Source organism: Meriones unguiculatus, chromosome 8, assembly GCF_030254825.1.
Source record: "Meriones unguiculatus strain TT.TT164.6M chromosome 8, Bangor_MerUng_6.1, whole genome shotgun sequence".
Lineage (NCBI taxonomy): Eukaryota > Metazoa > Chordata > Mammalia > Rodentia > Muridae > Meriones > Meriones unguiculatus.
The window spans coordinates 21,838,184-21,856,239 of record NC_083356.1 but is presented as its reverse complement, the minus strand read 5'-3'; the positions used below and the strand labels follow the sequence as shown (position 1 = coordinate 21,856,239).

General features: G+C 48.8%; 2 protein-coding genes across 4 annotated transcripts in view; one reads left to right on the top strand and one right to left on the bottom strand.

Moving 5' to 3' along the window:
- Positions 1-8,891, bottom strand: part of Fam227a (family with sequence similarity 227 member A) — a 47,778-nt gene extending 38,887 nt beyond the window's left edge. For all 3 annotated transcript variants that reach the window (XR_009593648.1, XR_009593649.1, XM_060389036.1), the window contains exon 1: positions 8,752-8,891. The gene's annotated coding sequence lies outside the window, so the exon portion shown is untranslated. The remainder of the gene's footprint in view (positions 1-8,751) is intronic.
- A 319-nt stretch (positions 8,892-9,210) lies between these two features.
- On the top strand, positions 9,211-18,053 carry Cby1 (chibby 1, beta catenin antagonist). Its single transcript, XM_021652441.2, has 5 exons — positions 9,211-9,342; positions 11,453-11,567; positions 16,006-16,111; positions 16,193-16,311; positions 17,327-18,053. Exons 2-5 carry the CDS (start codon positions 11,490-11,492, stop codon positions 17,405-17,407), a joined length of 384 nt encoding a protein of 127 aa, XP_021508116.1. The 5' UTR covers positions 9,211-9,342; positions 11,453-11,489; the 3' UTR covers positions 17,408-18,053.
- Positions 18,054-18,056: the final 3 nt, after the last annotated feature.

The following is an 18,056-nucleotide window of genomic DNA, read 5'->3' as shown; positions in this document are numbered from 1 at the left end:
GCTGCAGCAACTGGTGGCCACGTATGGGGTTTTTGTTGGTGGTGGTGGTGTTGGTTTTTCCTTTCTTTCTTTTTGGTTTTTGGTTTTGTTGTTTTGTCTTGTTTGTTGGAGAGAGCGGTTCCCTGTGCAACCCTGACCATCCTGAACTCACTCTGTAACTCAGGCTGGCCTCCAAATCAGAGACCCATCTGCCTCTGTAGGATCAAAGGCACTTGCCGTCACTGCCTGGACCATGTATGGCTTTTTTTTTTTTTTAAGATTAATTTTTTCCATGTATGAGTATTCTCTTGAAGGCGTGTGTGTGTGTGTGTGTGTGTGTGTGTGCGCGCACGGCACGTGAGTGCCTACTGCCTGAGGAGGCCTCAGGAACCCTGGGAACTGGAGTTACAGGTGATTGTGAGCCATCATGTGAAAAACGTAGTTTTTCTGGTGGCAGCATGGCTTAAAAATATAACCTGGAGGGGCCAGAGAAATGGCTCAGCAATTGGCTGTTCTTCCAAAGGACCCAGATTCAATTCCCAGCACCCTCACGGCAGCTCACAATTATCACTCTCACACAGACATAGAGGTAGAACACAAATGAACATAAATAAAAATAAATAAATCATTAAAAATTCTATACATATGTATGTATGTATGTATCTCCTAGCGAGCCTGAGAGGGCTCTATCCTGGGTGATACTGGAAAAGCAGACTGAGCCTGTGTAGGAGGGATGGCAGGTGAAGTTCTCTGCAAGAGCAGTAGTTGCTCTCTTCCCCTGAGCTGTGTCCCCAGTCCCCAAATTCATGTTTTACAATCCACCATGAAGATCGAGACTGTAACAGTAGCACATTTCCTATATCCAAATACCTTAGAGCTATATACCCCCCAAAGGAAAACCAAACCAAACCAAACAAAAACACACATATCCAAATTTGAATCCATCGACTACGATAACTTCAGTAGCCACCTTGTCGTTGATAATGACTATGTTGAGCCAAAGCTGTGGCTCCAGAGGCTGAGATTAGAGGGCTGTGGAGCAGACTGAGCAGTGTCTTCTCCCTACACACTGCCCATTCCCACGGCATACCGCCCCCACACGGACCAGCCTGGTCTATATAGTGAGTTCCAGGCTAGTCAGAGGTACATAGTGAGACCCCGTTTCAAAAACAGACAGACAGATAGACAGATACCAGGAGCGATGGCGCACGCCTGTGATCCCAGCACTCAGGGAGGCAGAGGCAGGTGGATCTCTGAGGCCAGCCTGGTCTACATAGCAAGTCCAGGACAGAGGCTACACAGAGAAAGAAACCCTGTCTCAAACACCAAAAACAAACAAACAAACAAACAAAGTAAAAATCAACACCTACCACACTAATTTGTCTCTATTAAGCAGTTAAGGGGGGGAGGGGACTGAGGAGATGACTCTACAGATAACAGGAGTCATTGCTCTTGCAGATGACCCGAGTTTGGTTCCCAAGCATCCATGACAGGTGGCTCACAAGCCCCTGTAACTCCAGCTCCAGGGCTGTGACACCCCCTTCTGGCCTCCACAGACACTGCACTCATATGTATAAACACACACACACACACAATTTAAATAATTTTTTAGTTGCCCTTGAGCATAAAATTGAAAAAAAAAAATTTACAGCAGGCAACAGGAAAGTCCCATTCAAGGGGAAACAGGTTGCAACTGTGTCTCTGCACGAAGTCATCCTTCCGTGCTCATCCTCTGAGAGGACCGCTGGCTCACCTTAAGAGATAGTGAGATCATCCTGTTACTGTCAATAACCTGTGCTCTGGGAGCCCGGAGACACGACAGATGGCCTCAGGCTTGTCAAGGAATGTCAGCAGAAGTAAAATAGGTCATATTGAAGCTCTACAAAAAGCGTTCTGAGCAATCAACTCCAGCAGCAAAATATCCATATGACAAAGCCCTTAAGTATCACTGGCTGTCCTGAACTACTGTGTAGACCAGGCTGGCCTCTAACTCACAGAGATCCCCCTGCCTCTGCCTCCCGAGTGCTGGGATTAAAGGTGTGTGCCACCGAAGCCCAGCTTGTTGTTTGTTTTTAATGCTTTATTATTTTATTACATATATGACAAAAAGAAATCTGTTCTTAAACAACTGTCAGAGCCAGTGGGAAGGGGCTGGCAAGAATGACTCAGTAGAAAAGGGTGACCTGCGCTTGATTCCTGGGATTCAACGTGGTACAGGAAGAGAACGGACTCCCACAGTTGTCCTTTGGCTCCACTTTGGCACACACTCCTCCATACACAATGACTAAATACGGTAATTTAAAAACGAAACAAAAGTCCAGCAGAGGGCTGGAAAGATGGCTCTGCGGAGTCCGGAGCTTTTGCTGCTCCCGCAGAGAGCCTGAGTTGGTCCTCGAACCTAGATTGGGTCTCTCACACCCACCTGTAACTCTAGTGATTTGCTTCCCCCTTCTGGCCACCTTGCAATCTGCATGTGAGCATGTGCCCACACATACATAAAGATAAAACTGTGAAGAAAACCCAGCAGGCAGATGTGTGTTTATATTTGTCTTAACCTTCAAAATCTAAGGATATGAGACTTTGTTGTTGTTTTGTTTTGTTTGAGACAAGGTCTCTCTCCACAGCCCTGGCTGTCCTGGAACTCACCATGTAGACAAGGCTGGCCTTGAACTCACAGAGATCTGCCTGCCTCTGCCTCCCTGAGTGCTGGGATTAAAGGCGTGCGCCACCAAGCCTGGCTACAAAATATTTTTAAAGGCTACGTTAATCTACCAATCTTTCACTCCTTGTACATACACTTATTCATGGAGGCTCTGGCTCTTCCTGGCCACAGAATACAGTTCCAGAGGCCTTCAGGAGGGAGCCTGGCAGGGGACCAGCTGCGGCAATTCCTGGGTACTTCGGGCACCATGCTCCCTCCCCAGTGCCAGGTGAATTTCTGGCTGAGCCTGCACCTTTGCTTGGCCAGAAAGCAGAAAGCTCATTTTTGTTTGTTCGTTTGTTTGTTTGTTTAGCTTGGTTTTGGTTTTTTGAAACAAGGTTTCTGTGTAGCCCTAGGTGTCTTGGACCTGCTTTGTAGACCAGGCTGGCCTCAAACTCACAGAGATCCACCTGCCTCTGCCTCCCCAAGTGCTGGGATTTTAGGCATCCATCTGCTCCCAAGACCAGCTTCTAGAAGCTCATTCTTAACAGAATTTCAAAGCCCATGTAATTCTGTGTATGAGTGTGTGTGTGTGTCTGCGCACGCGCGCACATGTGCCCTTGCAAGCTCGTGTGGAGACCAGAGGATGATGTTGGGATGTCTCTTCAGCCTCTTTCTCCACCTTGTTTTGTTTTGTGAGTCAGGGTTTCTCACTATACCTGAAGCTCGCCATTTCAGCTAGACTGGCTGACATACAAGCTTCAGGATCTCCTTGCTGCAACCTCCGAGGACTGAGGTTACAGGGATGTCACTGCTCCAGAGGAGGTGGGACCTGGGGAAGTGGAGCAGATAAATGAGGGGGACTAAAGGCTAACGCAGTAGCCAACTTTATTCAGAGCATCAGACAATTTATACTCTGAGGATTAAAAAAAAGTCACATGAGTAAAGTTTGCATGAATTCAAGCTGTGTACAGTCCCAAGAACAAACCACGTGTGGAAAAAAAAATCATGTTTTCCCATAGAGGCATAAGCATTTGGGTAAGAAAAACAAGCAATCGTGAGGAATCTAAAGTGAACTCACTCCTATCCACTACATGGAAACACATTCCAAGAACCAGTTTTGGAAGAAACTGAGGCCACAAGTCTCAGTTCTTGTCTTGTTTTCTTGGAGTGTTCTCCCAAGCACTCAGAGCTCCCCTTACACCATTCCACTCCTGAACCGAGTTCTGGAACAGGTGTGCACAACCAAGACTAGCTTTGTTTACGTGAACTTGGGGGGTACCGAGTCAGGTCCTCATGTTTGCACAGTAAGCACACTGAGCCTTCATCCCCAGACACCCTCACCTCCATGGTGTTTAAACTATGGCTTCAGGCATGCTAGGGAAGCTCCCTACCACTGAGCTCTCGCCTTAGTCTTTTAACTTGAGGATGCCTGCCCCTCTCCACACCAGTAAATATTGTTTCTATTTCCTCAGATGGGGTGGATGAGGATGAGAGCCAAACCGAAGCTTTATGAATACCTGGCATGGGCTGAGCCCAGAGTGTTTCCATTGAACTGTCCTTAGGCCTAGGCCTGGAAGTGTCTAGCCTCTGTACAATCTAATCTTCTGCAAGCCTGGCCCTTGAATGCTTCAGCCTCAAGCCTCTGTCTGCTAATCTAGACCTAGAATGTTTTCAGCCTCTGATGGTCACTGCTGAATAACTTCGCCCTTTCTAGCTCTTACTGAACTCTGGCTGGCTGGTTCAACTCAGCTCAATACTCCTCTCCAAACCGACTGGTTCAAACTGGCTTTTCTACACTTCTCACTGAATTGCTCTGTTTGGAAAAAAAACTGCCTCTGAACTTCGCAGACTCAACTGAGCTCAACTGAACTGGACTGTATTGTACTGTACTCCCAAATTCTACTGCACAGAACTGCATGAGCTCCCTGCTCTCTCCCTGTCCAACTCTTACACAGCTTCTCTTTCCTGTCTGTTCTCATGAGAGTTGGGCTTATCCGATCCCTGACTCATTCTGTCAAATCCTTCTCTGATTCATCACTTTGTCTGCCTCTCAATTTGACAGCACTGTTTGGGATTAAAGGTGTGTGCTAGATTCTTGCCAGAGCAATTAAAGGTGTGTACTAAGGGCATTTCTGTGTTCCAGCCAGATCGCTTAGAGCTAGGTCTTTGGATTGAACCCTTGCTAGAGCAGTCCTGTTGCTGGGTTAAAATCCCTCTATACACACCCATGATAGGAATTTTTAGTTTCTCTTGCACGAGAGCTCCTGTGCTGTGTATGGTGTGTGGAGGTCAAAAGACAGCATGTGGGAGACATGTCTTTCTTTCCACTCTGAGGGCTCCAGAGATCAAACTTGGGCCCATCAGTCTTGGCAGCAGGCATTATCTGCAGAGCCATTTGGCAGCTCCGGCTTAGTTTTGAGAGTAAAAAGGTTAGAGCACGGAAAAGCCCTGGGCTCCAGACCACTCAGCAGGTCAGCGTCCTGACTAGAAATAAGACCGAACTGCTTTGCCTTTCTTGGCCTCCACTGTGAGAGTAGATTTGGAGAAGGTGTGTTATGGGTAGCCCACCAGAGAGGACCACCCAGACACAGTTTAGACCCAATTGAGTGTCTTTATTCCAGCTGGTTGGGTCCACACTCAGGTAATTCAGGGACTAAGCTGTGGAATCGAGTGTCCAGAACGTGGGGTTTTCAAAGGAAGAAAACTTTAAAGTCCTGGCGTCTCCCCCACAGCTGCAGGGGGCTCCCCAGAAGTAAGCAGTGACTTATCTGGAGGGGGAGTTCTTACAATCAGCAGCTTAACAGAAGCTAGGGTAGGTTAACGAGGACATCCTAACCTTTAGTTCCTAAAACAGAGTTGGGCAATTTCCCACGGGATTATCTAGCAAGGAGATCAAATTCTAGTTAAGTCTGAAGTGGCTTCAGCAAGAATACACGCTGGAGGAGCCTCTGCACTGTCTTGCCCTGTCACACGTAACCCGTGACTCTTTCCAGCTCTCGGGAGTTCCAGTCACAGGATAGCAGTCCATCTCTTCAGCACAAGCCTTCCAGGGCTTTCTGTATGCTCAGAAACCTGGGCCCATCGCCACGCTTCCCCCCTAGCTTTGGGACGCTCTGGCCTCTCTTTGGGGTCCAGCCCTGTACCATGTGTCTCCCTCCATATCCAGAGTCTAATGCAAAAGACCTGGCAAGAATGAAGGCCTGGCAAGAATGAAGGCCAGAGTCTAAGCCTGTCCCCAAGCACCTCATACATAAAGGAGAAAGCTAAGGTCAAGCTTTGTGGAGAGACTGAGCCGGGTCCCCTTCACCACACTCCTTCCTGTGCCTGGCTCCCCCATTCACTCTTCCTCTCCACTGTCTTCTCCCAAGCCACACCTCCCAGAGGCTGCTCCCGGGTTCCTATCATGATGTGCTCCTTTAAAAATGTTTCTTTCTTTCTTTTTTTTTTTTTTGTAATGGGGGCAGGGAGACAAACTCATGGGAGTTGGTTTCTTCCTTCCACTTGGGTTTTGGGAATGGCACTCACTCGGGTCGTCAGTGGGGTGAGTGCTTGTACCTGCTGAACCATTTACCTGCCCCCATCATGCAATGCTCTCAGTGCCCCTATGCCTTTGCACAGGAGGTCCCATCTATGGATTTGGTCCCGGGTGGTGCGTCATCTTTTGAAAGACCTTCGGGAACTATTCCAGGCCACCAGAACCGTGTTTGTGCCATGTGTCTACTCTCGTCTGGTACAGCACTTACTCTATAAAATTGGCAGCTGGTTATGGCGGCACCTGCCAAAAATGTCAGCAAGGTAGGGGGGTGGCACCCAGGCAGGAGGATCAAGAGTTCAAGGCAGCCGAACCTTGTCTCGAGAAAGAAAACCTGAACTGGAATGGCTTACTTCTGTGTCTTTCTCCGTTAGGTAAATTACTCCAGGGGTAATCTGCAAGCAGATCTTTGTGCTCACAGATAAGTGCTAGGGTAACCAGGAAAGGTAAACACACTGGATTGCCTCTTCACAGGGAGAAATATATAACCTCTTTTTCCCACTGGGAAGGCACTGGCATCATTAACAGCCTGGTGACCTTTGCACTATCTGTGTGGCAAGGCCATCCTGATCCCCTATATCCTCATCTTGAGCTACTGAGTCCTGTTGGACCGAACTAGCTTCTTATCTCCCTCTGATCACCGCTCTGCCATACTTTCTGGTTGCAGAGATCCCTCCACACCATTCCATCTCCCGAGCCCCGCTCTGCTCCCGGTTGGTTGGAAGGAAAGGCTAACCGACGGACGCCCATGTCAGCACCACGTCTTGCCCTCTGCTCCTAGCCGTTAGCCTTGAAGGCCAAGCAGGGGGGAGCTCAGAGCAGACAGGTGCACTTTAGGGCTCCTCACTGACCTCCTACCCATTCCCCAGAATGGCTGGAAAATTACACTATGTTCTCTGAGAAGCTAGGCTCAGGTGACTGTCAGCAAGCCTCCAGCTTTAGCCTAATGCTATTACTCATGCCTAATGTGAGAATTGAGTAGCATGTTCCTAAAGAGGAATGTTTAAAATACACACAGTGCTCTGGGCTGAATTCTCCCTCATACCATTTAAGGAGACGTAAGTTTTCACTGTCAGTTTCCTGCAGAGGAGGAGGAAGAGCGAGCTTCATTGAAAGCTGTGCTATGGTGAGCACAGTGCCAGGTGCTGGGGGTGGGTGAGTGGGAGATGAGGAACCTTTCCACCCTCGGGGCACTCCAGCAGCTGGGATCTGAATACCCGGGCTTCCAGTTAACATTTGATAGCATGTAAAATGCAGACTGTGGAGTCAGGCTTCTGTTCCCTGTCAACTTTCAGCCACTCGGTGACTATTTACAGAGGACCTCCCACAGACCAGCAGGTGTGTTCTGGCTGGGCCTAGGATGGTGGGCTAAACCAGACTGGATCCATGGCTGCGCTGGCGGAGCTGACAATATTGGGGTTGACTTGTAAAGTTAAAATAAGTCCACAATTATAGATGATAATTCATAAAAATTATGCATGTAACAATGGATTTTAACTCACGGCTGCTTCCAAAGGTGCTGTGCAGGGAGATGAGATGGCACAGTGTGGTTTGTTTTGTTTCCTCTGAGGCAGGGTCTCACCATGTAGCCCTGGCTGGCCTGGCACTTGCTAGGTAGACCAGACTGGCCTCCAGCTCACAGAGATCCCTGCCTCTTCAGTGCTGCAACAAGTTTGTTTTGACCTAGTTACAGAGGTCAAGGTGCTGATGGAAGAGCAGGAGTTATAACTGACTAAAGGGGAAGGCAAGTACCACTCAGAGAAAGGGCAAGAAGGCTGGAAGGAAGCTGCACCAACACCGCCCATTCCAGTAGCCACTAGCCGCACACGAAAACAACGTTCTTAAATCTGCTTAGTGTGACCGAAGAGGCTAAACTTTATTTTAAAATTAAAAACCAAAGTAAGATAAATTTTAAAATATTTTTATGCTTAACCAAATTTTGGACAAGCCAAATGAAATATAATAGCAGTCAAGTTAATTTAATCTGTTTTGGTTTTACTTTTAGAAGCATAGGGTCTGATATGGTAGCACTTGCTTTTAATTCCAGCACTCTGGAGACAAGAGGCAGGAAGATTTCTGTGAGCTGGAGGGAAGCCAGAATTACATAGTGAACCCCAGTCTCAAATCTAAAAAATAAATAAATAAATAAATAAATAAATACATTTAAAAGGGTAGGGCTTCGTGTATGTCTGTAATCCCAGCACTGAGAGGCTGAGGAGGCTGAAATAAGAGCTATCTCCTGTGAGGGCTTGTCTCCAGATTCTAAAGGTTCTTTGTGTACAGCTCACCCATCAGTGGGTTCAAAAGTTGCTAGAATGATCGCCAACTACAAATATGGTCTGCTTGATGTTTTCTGTTGAGCCAGCGAGGGCTACGCTAGACACGGTTGCTTTTGAACGTGGAACTCTTCTCTTCTAATGCAGTGTGGCAAGGGTGGAGGAAAACTGCATCCTGGAGCTGATTCTCCAGTCCTCCGCCCCCTGTGTGGGTGACCCCCCCTGGAACTCAGTTTCCCTTGCTCGTGGGCTCCAGGAGGCGGCAGGCCTGGCAGGAGCCAGCCTGCTGCAGGGAGCCGTCCTCTGTCCGTCTGCCTTACCTGAAAGCTTCGGTGGAATCCCAAAGCTTCAGGGCGGGTTACGCCACGGGTCCGTACCCGATCAAGCTCCTGATGGCTGCCGGCACCCGCGGCCCCACACCACCGGGGAAGGGGCGCGCTTTGGTTTGTGACTGGGGCGGGGGAGCAGGAGATTGTGCCATTTTGCTACTGTGAGTCCAGCCCGGGTCACCACACACTCTTCTCCTACAACAATGCAGCCCTGAACCAGCCGGTAGCCGCCCCGAGCGGTTACCATGGCGACGGCGGGCGCAGCCCGGGGGACCAGACCAATGCGTTTAGGGGATCCCAGGTCGCCCGGCCAGTGCCACACAGCGCGTACGTGATTCCAGAGGCCTTCACGGCCTCCGTCGATTCGTGAGCCGGAGAAGGCCCGCAGGAGCCACGCTGCCCCGCGGAGGCTTGTCCGGGAGGCGGGTCCCCCTCCGTCCTCCGCGGTGGAGGGGTAAGGGCCACCCCCCGCCTCCAGCGGTCACGCATGCGCACGATGTCGGCGCCTGCCAATCGCGGTCGCAGCGGTTGACGCGGCCTGGGCGGATCCTTCCTTGGACTCGGGCTTCGCAGACGCCTCAGGTACGTCAGGGAGCGGCGAGCCGAGGTCTCGGCTAGCCGAGGTGGGTGGGACGCCCGGGTACTCCTGGGGAGAGGATGGCGGGCAGGCCAGGCCGGGTGGCGTGGTGGTCCGCGGGCACATCTTGCGATGGTGACTCGGGGACCCTGTTTTGACCCATTCCTTGAGGTTTTTTTTTTTTTTTCCTAACCGGTACCGAACTCCTACAGTCAGTCCTGTGGCCTGTGCAGCTGCAGACCAGCAACTGACTGGAGACACCTTTCCCTTTGAGAATCCGGTGAAAACCAAAGATGCGTCCTTTAATTTCTTGCCAGAATGAAGATAATTCCTTTTGTAGCCTGATGCAAACTAAAACTTCTCACAATAAGTACAGTCCCCTGTAGAAGGGACCGCTTGATTAACTTTCTAGAGTCATGGTAAACATATGTCCCAGCAACGTGTAAACACTAAAGCATTCTTAACCTCCGAGCTGGGTGCTGTTATTATAAGGGACTGGAGGTCTGGAGAGATGGTTCAGCAGCTAAGAGCACTGGTTGCTGTTAGAGAGAACCCAGATTCCCAGCTCCGTCGACAGTGACTCCGGTTCCAGAAATCCACAGACACAGGCACGCGGTACCCAGGTTTACACCATACGTGAAAGCAACAATAAATAAAGGCTCTTGGGGGATAAAATGCTGGGATCCCACTGAGGGTGAGCAGCAGTGTTTGTTGGAAACCAACAAACTTTCATGCTCTCGGGTCCTCCCTCTGAGAGAGCTTCACTCAAGAACCCTAGGATCTCAGCAGGGTTGGTTATCCAGTGTCCAGGGAATTTTGCAGGGTGCTTGATCTAGAATGTGTGTGTGTGTTTGGGGGGATTGTGTGAAGGGGACTGGGGAAATTCCCAGTGAATATGGGTGTTTGCTGCTCAAGCACAAGGACTTGAATTCCACAACATCCTGTCCTAGACTCTGACAACTGTAATTCTAGCTCTGTTGGGGGCAAAGACAAGACTGCTTGTTCTTGCTGGCCACCAGTCTAACTCCAGGTTTCAGTGGGAGACCTTGTCTAAAGAGAACACAGAAAGTGACAGCCTGTTGTCCTGCTCCGGGCTCTGCTTCTGTGTCTGCACACACACACACCTGCACATACTCATGCATACAGCACATAAACACACACATTAAAAAAAAAAAAACTGCCATGAATTTTATGACTTCTCTTTACTTGTTCTGCTTAAATTTAAAAGTGGACCTCCTCCCTGAACCTAATCGATGTTAGTGAATTCATGAGCACTGCAGGAGGTCTTGTTGTGATTCAAGCTGGTGTCATGGTGACAGTGTCATTATCAGCTCCACCGTGTTCTGGCTCTCGCCTTTTCTTAAGACACCTGCCTTACCTTTACCTCTCAGCACAGGTGACTTGACACTGGACTCAGCTATAAGCACCGCTGTCGATTTGGGAATGAAATGTGAATGTGGCTTTGGGCCTTTAGAATGGTATATATGCTAGCCAGGCATGGTGGTGCATGCCTTTAATCCCAGCACTCAGGGAGGCAGAGGCAGGAGGATTGCTGTGAGTTCCAGGCCTTCTTGGTCTACAGAGTCCAGAACAGCCAGGACTGTTACACAAAGAAACCCTGTTAAAAAAAAAAAAAAAAAGGCCTATATGCAGAAGTTGGTGTTCCTGGTGGTGCTCTTACTGGCTTATGGGAATAGTGAAAATTCCATTCCTTGCTCCACAATGTAATGCTGGCAATTCCAGCTTGTGACAGAATTGCCTGAGGCTAACGTAACTGGGAAGCCACACACACTTTGGTTCACCTGCCTGTTCCCACTGAAGACCTTAGCTTTCTGGATGTCACCAACCTGATGGGGTGCGTCGGAGGGGCTTGTCAAGGGGTAGTTGTGAGTTAAGTGACATTATGCAAAGGTCTTAGCGTGCTGCCTGGCACCTAGGGAGCATCCAGGGAATGGCCACACCCACCAGGGCTGTCAGGGCCTCAGGCCTTCCTTTGCTGTTCTGTGCAAAGGGACATCTCTTCCCAGCAGGCATTGCCAGGACTGGTGATCATCGGTGGGTGAAAGGTTTTCATAATTTGAAAACAAATAAAGTCAGTGATCTGTTTGACCCTAGGAGAAGAAAGTGCTGCTGCTTTTTCATCAAGTCAGGGATGCCTCTCTTTGGGAGTATATTCAGCCCAAAGAAGACCCCTCCTCGGAAGTCTGCCTCTCTCTCCAACCTGCATTCTGTGAGTGGCCTCTGGGTAAAGCGGCAACACGGCGGGAGGGCATCCTTTTAGTTTATATCATTGCTTAACTTTGAATTCCTGTGTGGGAGTTACTGTCCGAGTTTATTCAAGAACCTGTTAAGACAGCCAGCCACTGGACCTGTGTCCCGGTGGCCTCTAGCTCTGCAGGCCGATGACCTAAGGCACTCGTTTTTCAGTGTGCATCAGAACCTGCTAGAAATGAAACTGAGGGTCTGCATGGAATGTTAGGAAGAGCTTAGGGCAGCCCAGACTTAGAGGGACACGATGCACTTGTCTTTGTGGAATGTGTAGGACAGAAAGTATGGTTCCCGGGATGAGAAAAGAGGGACCAGGACCCAGTAGAGATTAGGTTATAAAGTGAGACAAGATTAACCAGTTGGACCAGTTAGCATTATATAAAAATCTTGTTTTATATTGTCAGAGTTTATGTGAATTTCATAGTGACTTGTCCCAGCAGACTGAACTGGGATGTAAAAAAATAAAAAAGACAGGCAGCCTCCTTCTGATGAGGTCCCAGGTAATGCTGTCCATTCTGACATTTTAGTTCTAAAACTTGCTCAAGAATTCATTTTAAGGGACTGGGGAGATGGTTCAGTGGTTAAGAGCACTACCTATTCTTCCAAAGGACCTGGGTTCAATTCCCAGCACCCACATGGCAGCTCACAACTGTCTTTAATGCCAATTCTAACAGATCTGACACCTTCACACTAATGTACATACAATAAAATTAAATAAACTATTAAAAAAAAGAATTCAGTTTAGTCATGTTTGACGATCAAATCCAAGCTGGGTACAGTGGTACACCTTTAATCTCAGCAACCTGGAGATAGAGGCTGGTGAACCTCTGTGAGTTCGAGGCCAGCCTGGTCTCATAGAGACTCCCAGGATACCCAGACCCTGTCTCAAAAAAGGAAAAAGTCAAATTCCGGCCATTGGGATAGGGGCACATGTTGCTCTTGCAGAGTCTGTAAGTCCAGTTCCAGGGGGGCCAACACCCTCTCCTGGCCTCGAGTGGCACTGCATTCATAAGATTCAAAGACATCCGTGATGGCAGACCTCTCACAACGGAGACTCTGTGTAGTCTGGGCTGTCCTGGAGCTTGCTATGGAGACCAAGATGGCCTCAACCTCACAGGCAATGGCTGGGACAAGGAAACACAAAACAAAACGTGGTGGGGTGCAGGGGGCTAAATAACAACCCGTTATCCCACGGCAGGGGCCCAGGTCTTGAGAAAGGCACATAGGCGCCTCGTGGCCTTGTCCCCTGTACACCCTTTGCTCCAGCCACCAAACCTCACAGGAGCCTCCTCTGCATGTAGCTCCACCTGCCCAGGGTCGTCTTCCCCAGTCATCAGTTCCCCAGCAGCCAGTTGACAACTCTGTATATCAGGTGGTCTCGCGGGTGCTGGATGAAATATATTAAGGAAAAGACAGGTACCTGGCTTGGTCGTGCAGGCCGATAATTCCAGCTACTGGGAGGCTGACGTGGGATTACAAGATTAAGGCCTGCCTGGGCACCTCAACGATACCCTCTCAGAATTTATGTGTTTTTTAAAGGGGCCCCAGGCAAATGGGGAAATGGCTCCGTTGAGAAATGTGAGGATCCCCAGAACCAACATTTTAATAGCTGGGCATGGGCTGAAGAGACAGCTCAGTGGCTAATAGCTCTTGTTGCTCTTGATGAGGACCCAGGTTAGATATCCAGCACCCACCTAGTGCTTGGCAACCATCTGTACGTCCAGGTCTAGGGAATCCAGTGTCTTCTGACCTCCACAGGTACCAAGTATGCACATGGTGGACAGGCAGACAGAACACCCATACATGCACACAATAAAAGCAATCTAAAATTTTTAAAATATAATAAATTAAAAAGTAAAACACTGGCATGTGAATGGGGTGGTGCTCAGAAGGGAGACCTGGGGCTGAGGACAACAGGATCAGCACAGGCTGCCTGCTGGGTTTCAGGGCAGTGAAAAACTCTCTCAACACAGGTGCTGAAGAAGGGCAGCAGGAGGGAAAAGAGGCTGGGAGGAGGCTGTTTGTTAGGGAAAACGCAAAGATGAGGAGAAAAGAGAATCTGCTGCAACACACTTGAAAATGCCATCCTGACAGCTAATGCCTTCTGTGCTTGTTTCTTTTTGTGTGTGGGGTGGGTAGAGTTGAGGCAGGGTCTCTCTGTGTAGCCCTGGCTGTCCTGGAACTGTTTGTTGAGCAATCGGGCCTTGAACTCACAGAGATCCACCTGCCTCTGCCTCTTGAGCTTTGGGATTAAGAATGTGTACCACCATGCCTGGCCTGAAATTTTTTCAAAATGTGGATGGTGCCTGAAGAATAACACCTGAGGTTGTCTTCTGGCCTTCACACGTGTACACACATACAACTGCACATACATGAACACTACACACACACACACACACACACACACACACACACACACACACACGGCAAGGGATATATCTCAGTGGTAGAGCACTTGCCTAATCTATTCAAGTCCCAAGGTTCAAGCCCCACTAGGAAAAAAGGGAGGGCAGGGGGGAATCAAATCCCCGCATCTACTTAGAGAGCAGACATCTTAACCAGGAGAGCGATGTGGAAACAAAGCTGTCACTTTAAATAGGGTGATCAAGGAAGTCCTAGTTGAGCAAAGGACATTTCGGCACACACTTGACGGAATTCTCCCCTCTCTTTTTCTCCTTCTTTCTACACACACACACACACACACACACACACACACACACACAAAACCAGCTTCTTTTTTTTTAAGTATTTATTTATTTGCCATGTATACAGTGTTCTGCCTGCATGTACACCTGCACTCCAGAACTCATTATAGATGGTTATGAGCCACCATAATTCTTGCTGGGAATTGAACTCAGGACCTCTGGAAAAACAGCCAGTTCTCTTAACCTCTGAGCCATCTCTCCAGCCCCCCAAAACCAGCTTCTTGAGCTATTCATGCCTTCCTCAGAGGGTCTGGTTGAAAGCTTCTCTCTGGCTGAACTGAACTGGCAAGAGTTAGTTCTGTCGATGAACACAGACGTTAGACTCACACATTAACAAGTCCCAGCAAGAACTATAAACTAGAATTTTTTAAAGATTTTTATTTATTTCTTATGTATACAATGTTGTGTCTGCATGTACACCTGCACATCAGAAGAGGGCACCAGATCACATTACAGATGGTTGTGAACCACCATGTGGTTGCTGGGAATTGAACTCAGGACCTCTGGAAGAGCAGCCAGTGCTCTTGACCTCTGAACCATCTCTCCTACTCCTAAACTAGAATTTTATCATAACTATGTGCTTCCATATTAAACAAACAACAATTTACGCATTTCCTTGTATTATAAACTCACAGTGATGAAGAGCATGAATTAAAATTGAGTATTATTATATACATGGAAATGTACAGTGGTACTCTTGGAATTGTCAAGTAGACGTAAAAACTCAATTTACAAGGGCATAGTGGCATACACTTTTAGTCCCAGTACTCATGGAAGCAGGCAAATCTCTGAACTCAAGGCCAGCCTGGTCTACAAAGCTAGTTCCAGGACAGCCAGGGCTACATGGAGAAATCCTGTCTCAAAAAAGAAAGAAAGAGAGAGAGAGAGAGAGGGAGAGAGACAGAGAGACAGAGAGAGAAAGAAAGAAAGAAAGAAAGAAAGAAAGAAAGAAAGAAAGAAAGAAAGAAAAGAGAAAAAAGAAAATCAACTCATAAATGGCAGCCTATATAGCCTTTCTGGAAATGTGCAAAGTATAAACCAGAACATTTCTTCCCTCTTATAATTTAAATTGGGTGGGTGGCCCCCTGTGGGTGGGCCCTCATGCACAGAGGCCAGAAGAGGACATTGGGTGTCCTGTTTTATTCGCTGAGACCGGGTCTCATTCTGAACCTGGAACTTTTCATTTTCACCTAGGCTGGTGACCAGCAAACCCCACTGAGCCCCCTGTCTCCCATCTACCACCCCCACCTACACCCACCCACCCACAGCGCACTGGGTCTTATGGCCACACCTGGCTTTTTCTGAGTGTAGTCAGCATGTTTACACAGCAAGCCCTCCTACCCACAGAGCAATCGCCAGCCTCTAGTTCAAATGCCTGTTACATATAGTTTGATAGTCCAGCCCTTTAAAAAGTATTCACGGTCTTAGATGTGATGGTAAGCTCTTTTAGTCCTAGCAGTCTTGAGGCAGAGGCAGGCAGATCTCTTTGAGTTCAAGGCCAGCCTGGTCTACAGAGTGAGATACAGGACAGCCAGGGTTACATAGTGAGACCTTATCTCAAAAACATGTGTTTTTAAAGGTTCTAAGTATTGGTGGGAGGGCAGACATCTTTTGTTGGCTCTAGACTAGTGGGAGGAGCTGGGATGTGAGCTCTCGTTCTGCGGCTTCCTGAGCCATCATGGTGTCTTACCACAGTTAGATCGGTCAACTCGGGAATTGGAGCTGGGCCTTGACTATGGAACTCCCACCATGAACCTGGCGGGGCAAAGCCTGAAGTTTGAAAACGGCCAGTGGGTAGCAGGTGAGTGGCCCTTTCTGGTGTTCTGTCAGTCAGGATGCTAGAAGGAAACCCCCTCTCACTCCTGTTTCACGCTTCCTCTAGACACAGTGATTAGTGGGGGTGTGGATCGGAGGGAAACTCAGCGCCTGCGCAAACGAAACCAGCAGCTGGAAGAAGAAAACAATCTCCTGAGGCTGAAAGTAGACATTTTGCTGGACATGGTAAGCAAGGCAATCAGAAGTGATGCCTAGGGTTTCCCCTTCAGGGAAGCCCTACCCTGTGTCAAGCCATCCAACTGTTTTCCCCAGGGCCCATTTGCCAGGTCCATTTCCCGTGTATCCCAACACAAATATAAATGCCAACCTTGCCACCAAAGGCTTGGAGCAGGGATGTATCACAGTACCCACAATTCCTGTGCCTGTGGTAAGGGTATCCTTTAGTCCAGGCAGAGTCTGGTACCAACACAGGAGGAGAGGTCTGTATAGTAGAGAGAGCTTCTCAGATAAAGCAGTGCGTGAACTGAATACCCCAGGATGGGGGCAGGAATGGAGGTTAGATGAAGGCATCCCGCGCAGCAGGGGAGTCCGGTCATGGTGTGGAGGTACACTGCCTCAAAGGGGGTGAATCAGTCCTGAGCGCAGACCTGCTGGGCCTGGCGTGCATGTGCAGGGTGACGGCAGGAGTGATGGAGCTCATGGCAAGCTTCTCTGCCCTGCTGGCTCACTGCTCTGTGATCTCATCTCTCCAGCAAGGAGCTGGCATCAGAATAGCACCTCCTCATGGAGCTAATAAAAGCCACGTACAGGCTCTGGAAGCAGAGACCACCGGTCCGCCCTGTCTTCATGTTCAGGGTCTGCCTAGTCAAAGATGCTGATGAGTAAAGGACCATTATTTTCAAGAGCATCCCATTTGCCCAATTAGGTTGTTTGTTTTTTTAATTGCATCATCCCCAAAATGCCATTACATGAGCTCTAGAGCTCAAAGCGATTTATACTCCCTTCACTGTAGCGTGCCCATTATGTTCTCATCCTTCACATGTGGCATGCCATGCAGTTAGTTTTAAGTGATGGAAGTGCTACCGGGCTGAAGTATGGGTAGAGAAGTTCCTTTGGCCACCAAGGCCCTCCTGCTGAAGAGGTGAGCTGGGTGAGGAATGCCGCCTTTCCTTGGTGCACAGGAGCTGTGCATTCCTGCAGCATGGCCTGGACACGTAACAGTGTGATGCTTTTCTTCCAGCTGTCAGAGACCACTGCTGAGTCCCACTTAAAGGACAAAGAGCTGGACGAGCTGAAGATCATCAACCGCAGGAGGAAATGAAGCCCCTGGGAACACGCACTAGGAGACTAGAAAGAGTCCCGCTGACTGGGGGAGGAGGATGTGGCAGAGCCCTTTGATTTTTAGTCAGATTAGTAACTTGCCCTAGGAGAGAGCATTAACAGGCTCTGGCTCCCTTGGACTGGGAATAGAGAGGTGACGTGGACCCCCAGGTGCCAGGCCAGGGCCATAGTTAGGGAGGCACCTCAGACATACCGCTGGGTGTCAATCCAAAGCAAACCCCAGGAAGGTCTAGAACTTAGGGAGGCTTTAGTCACTGTCGGCAGGGGACAGCATACAGTTATCCGCATCTCAGAGTCCCCGTGCTCAGACAGCTGGCAGCTCACCTCATTGCACGGGTGTCTGGGGTTTACCACTAGTTCCAGAGAGAACATCAGTGAGGGTGCACAGCTAGCGGCTCTGGGTTGTCTGACCCCTTCCCCCCTGAGCCACACTCTCTCTGCCCCTAAAGAACCCTCATCCCTACGTCCACAGCCTCTTCTGGCATCAACTTCCTAGCAGCAAGCCCCAGCCTTTCACAGCACACTGTAATTTACTCCACTTTCCTGTTTTGACTATTTTTATTTTTATTAAATGGAGTTCAATAATCTCTGTGTGACCAAAATAAGTAAACCAAAAACAAACAAAAGCT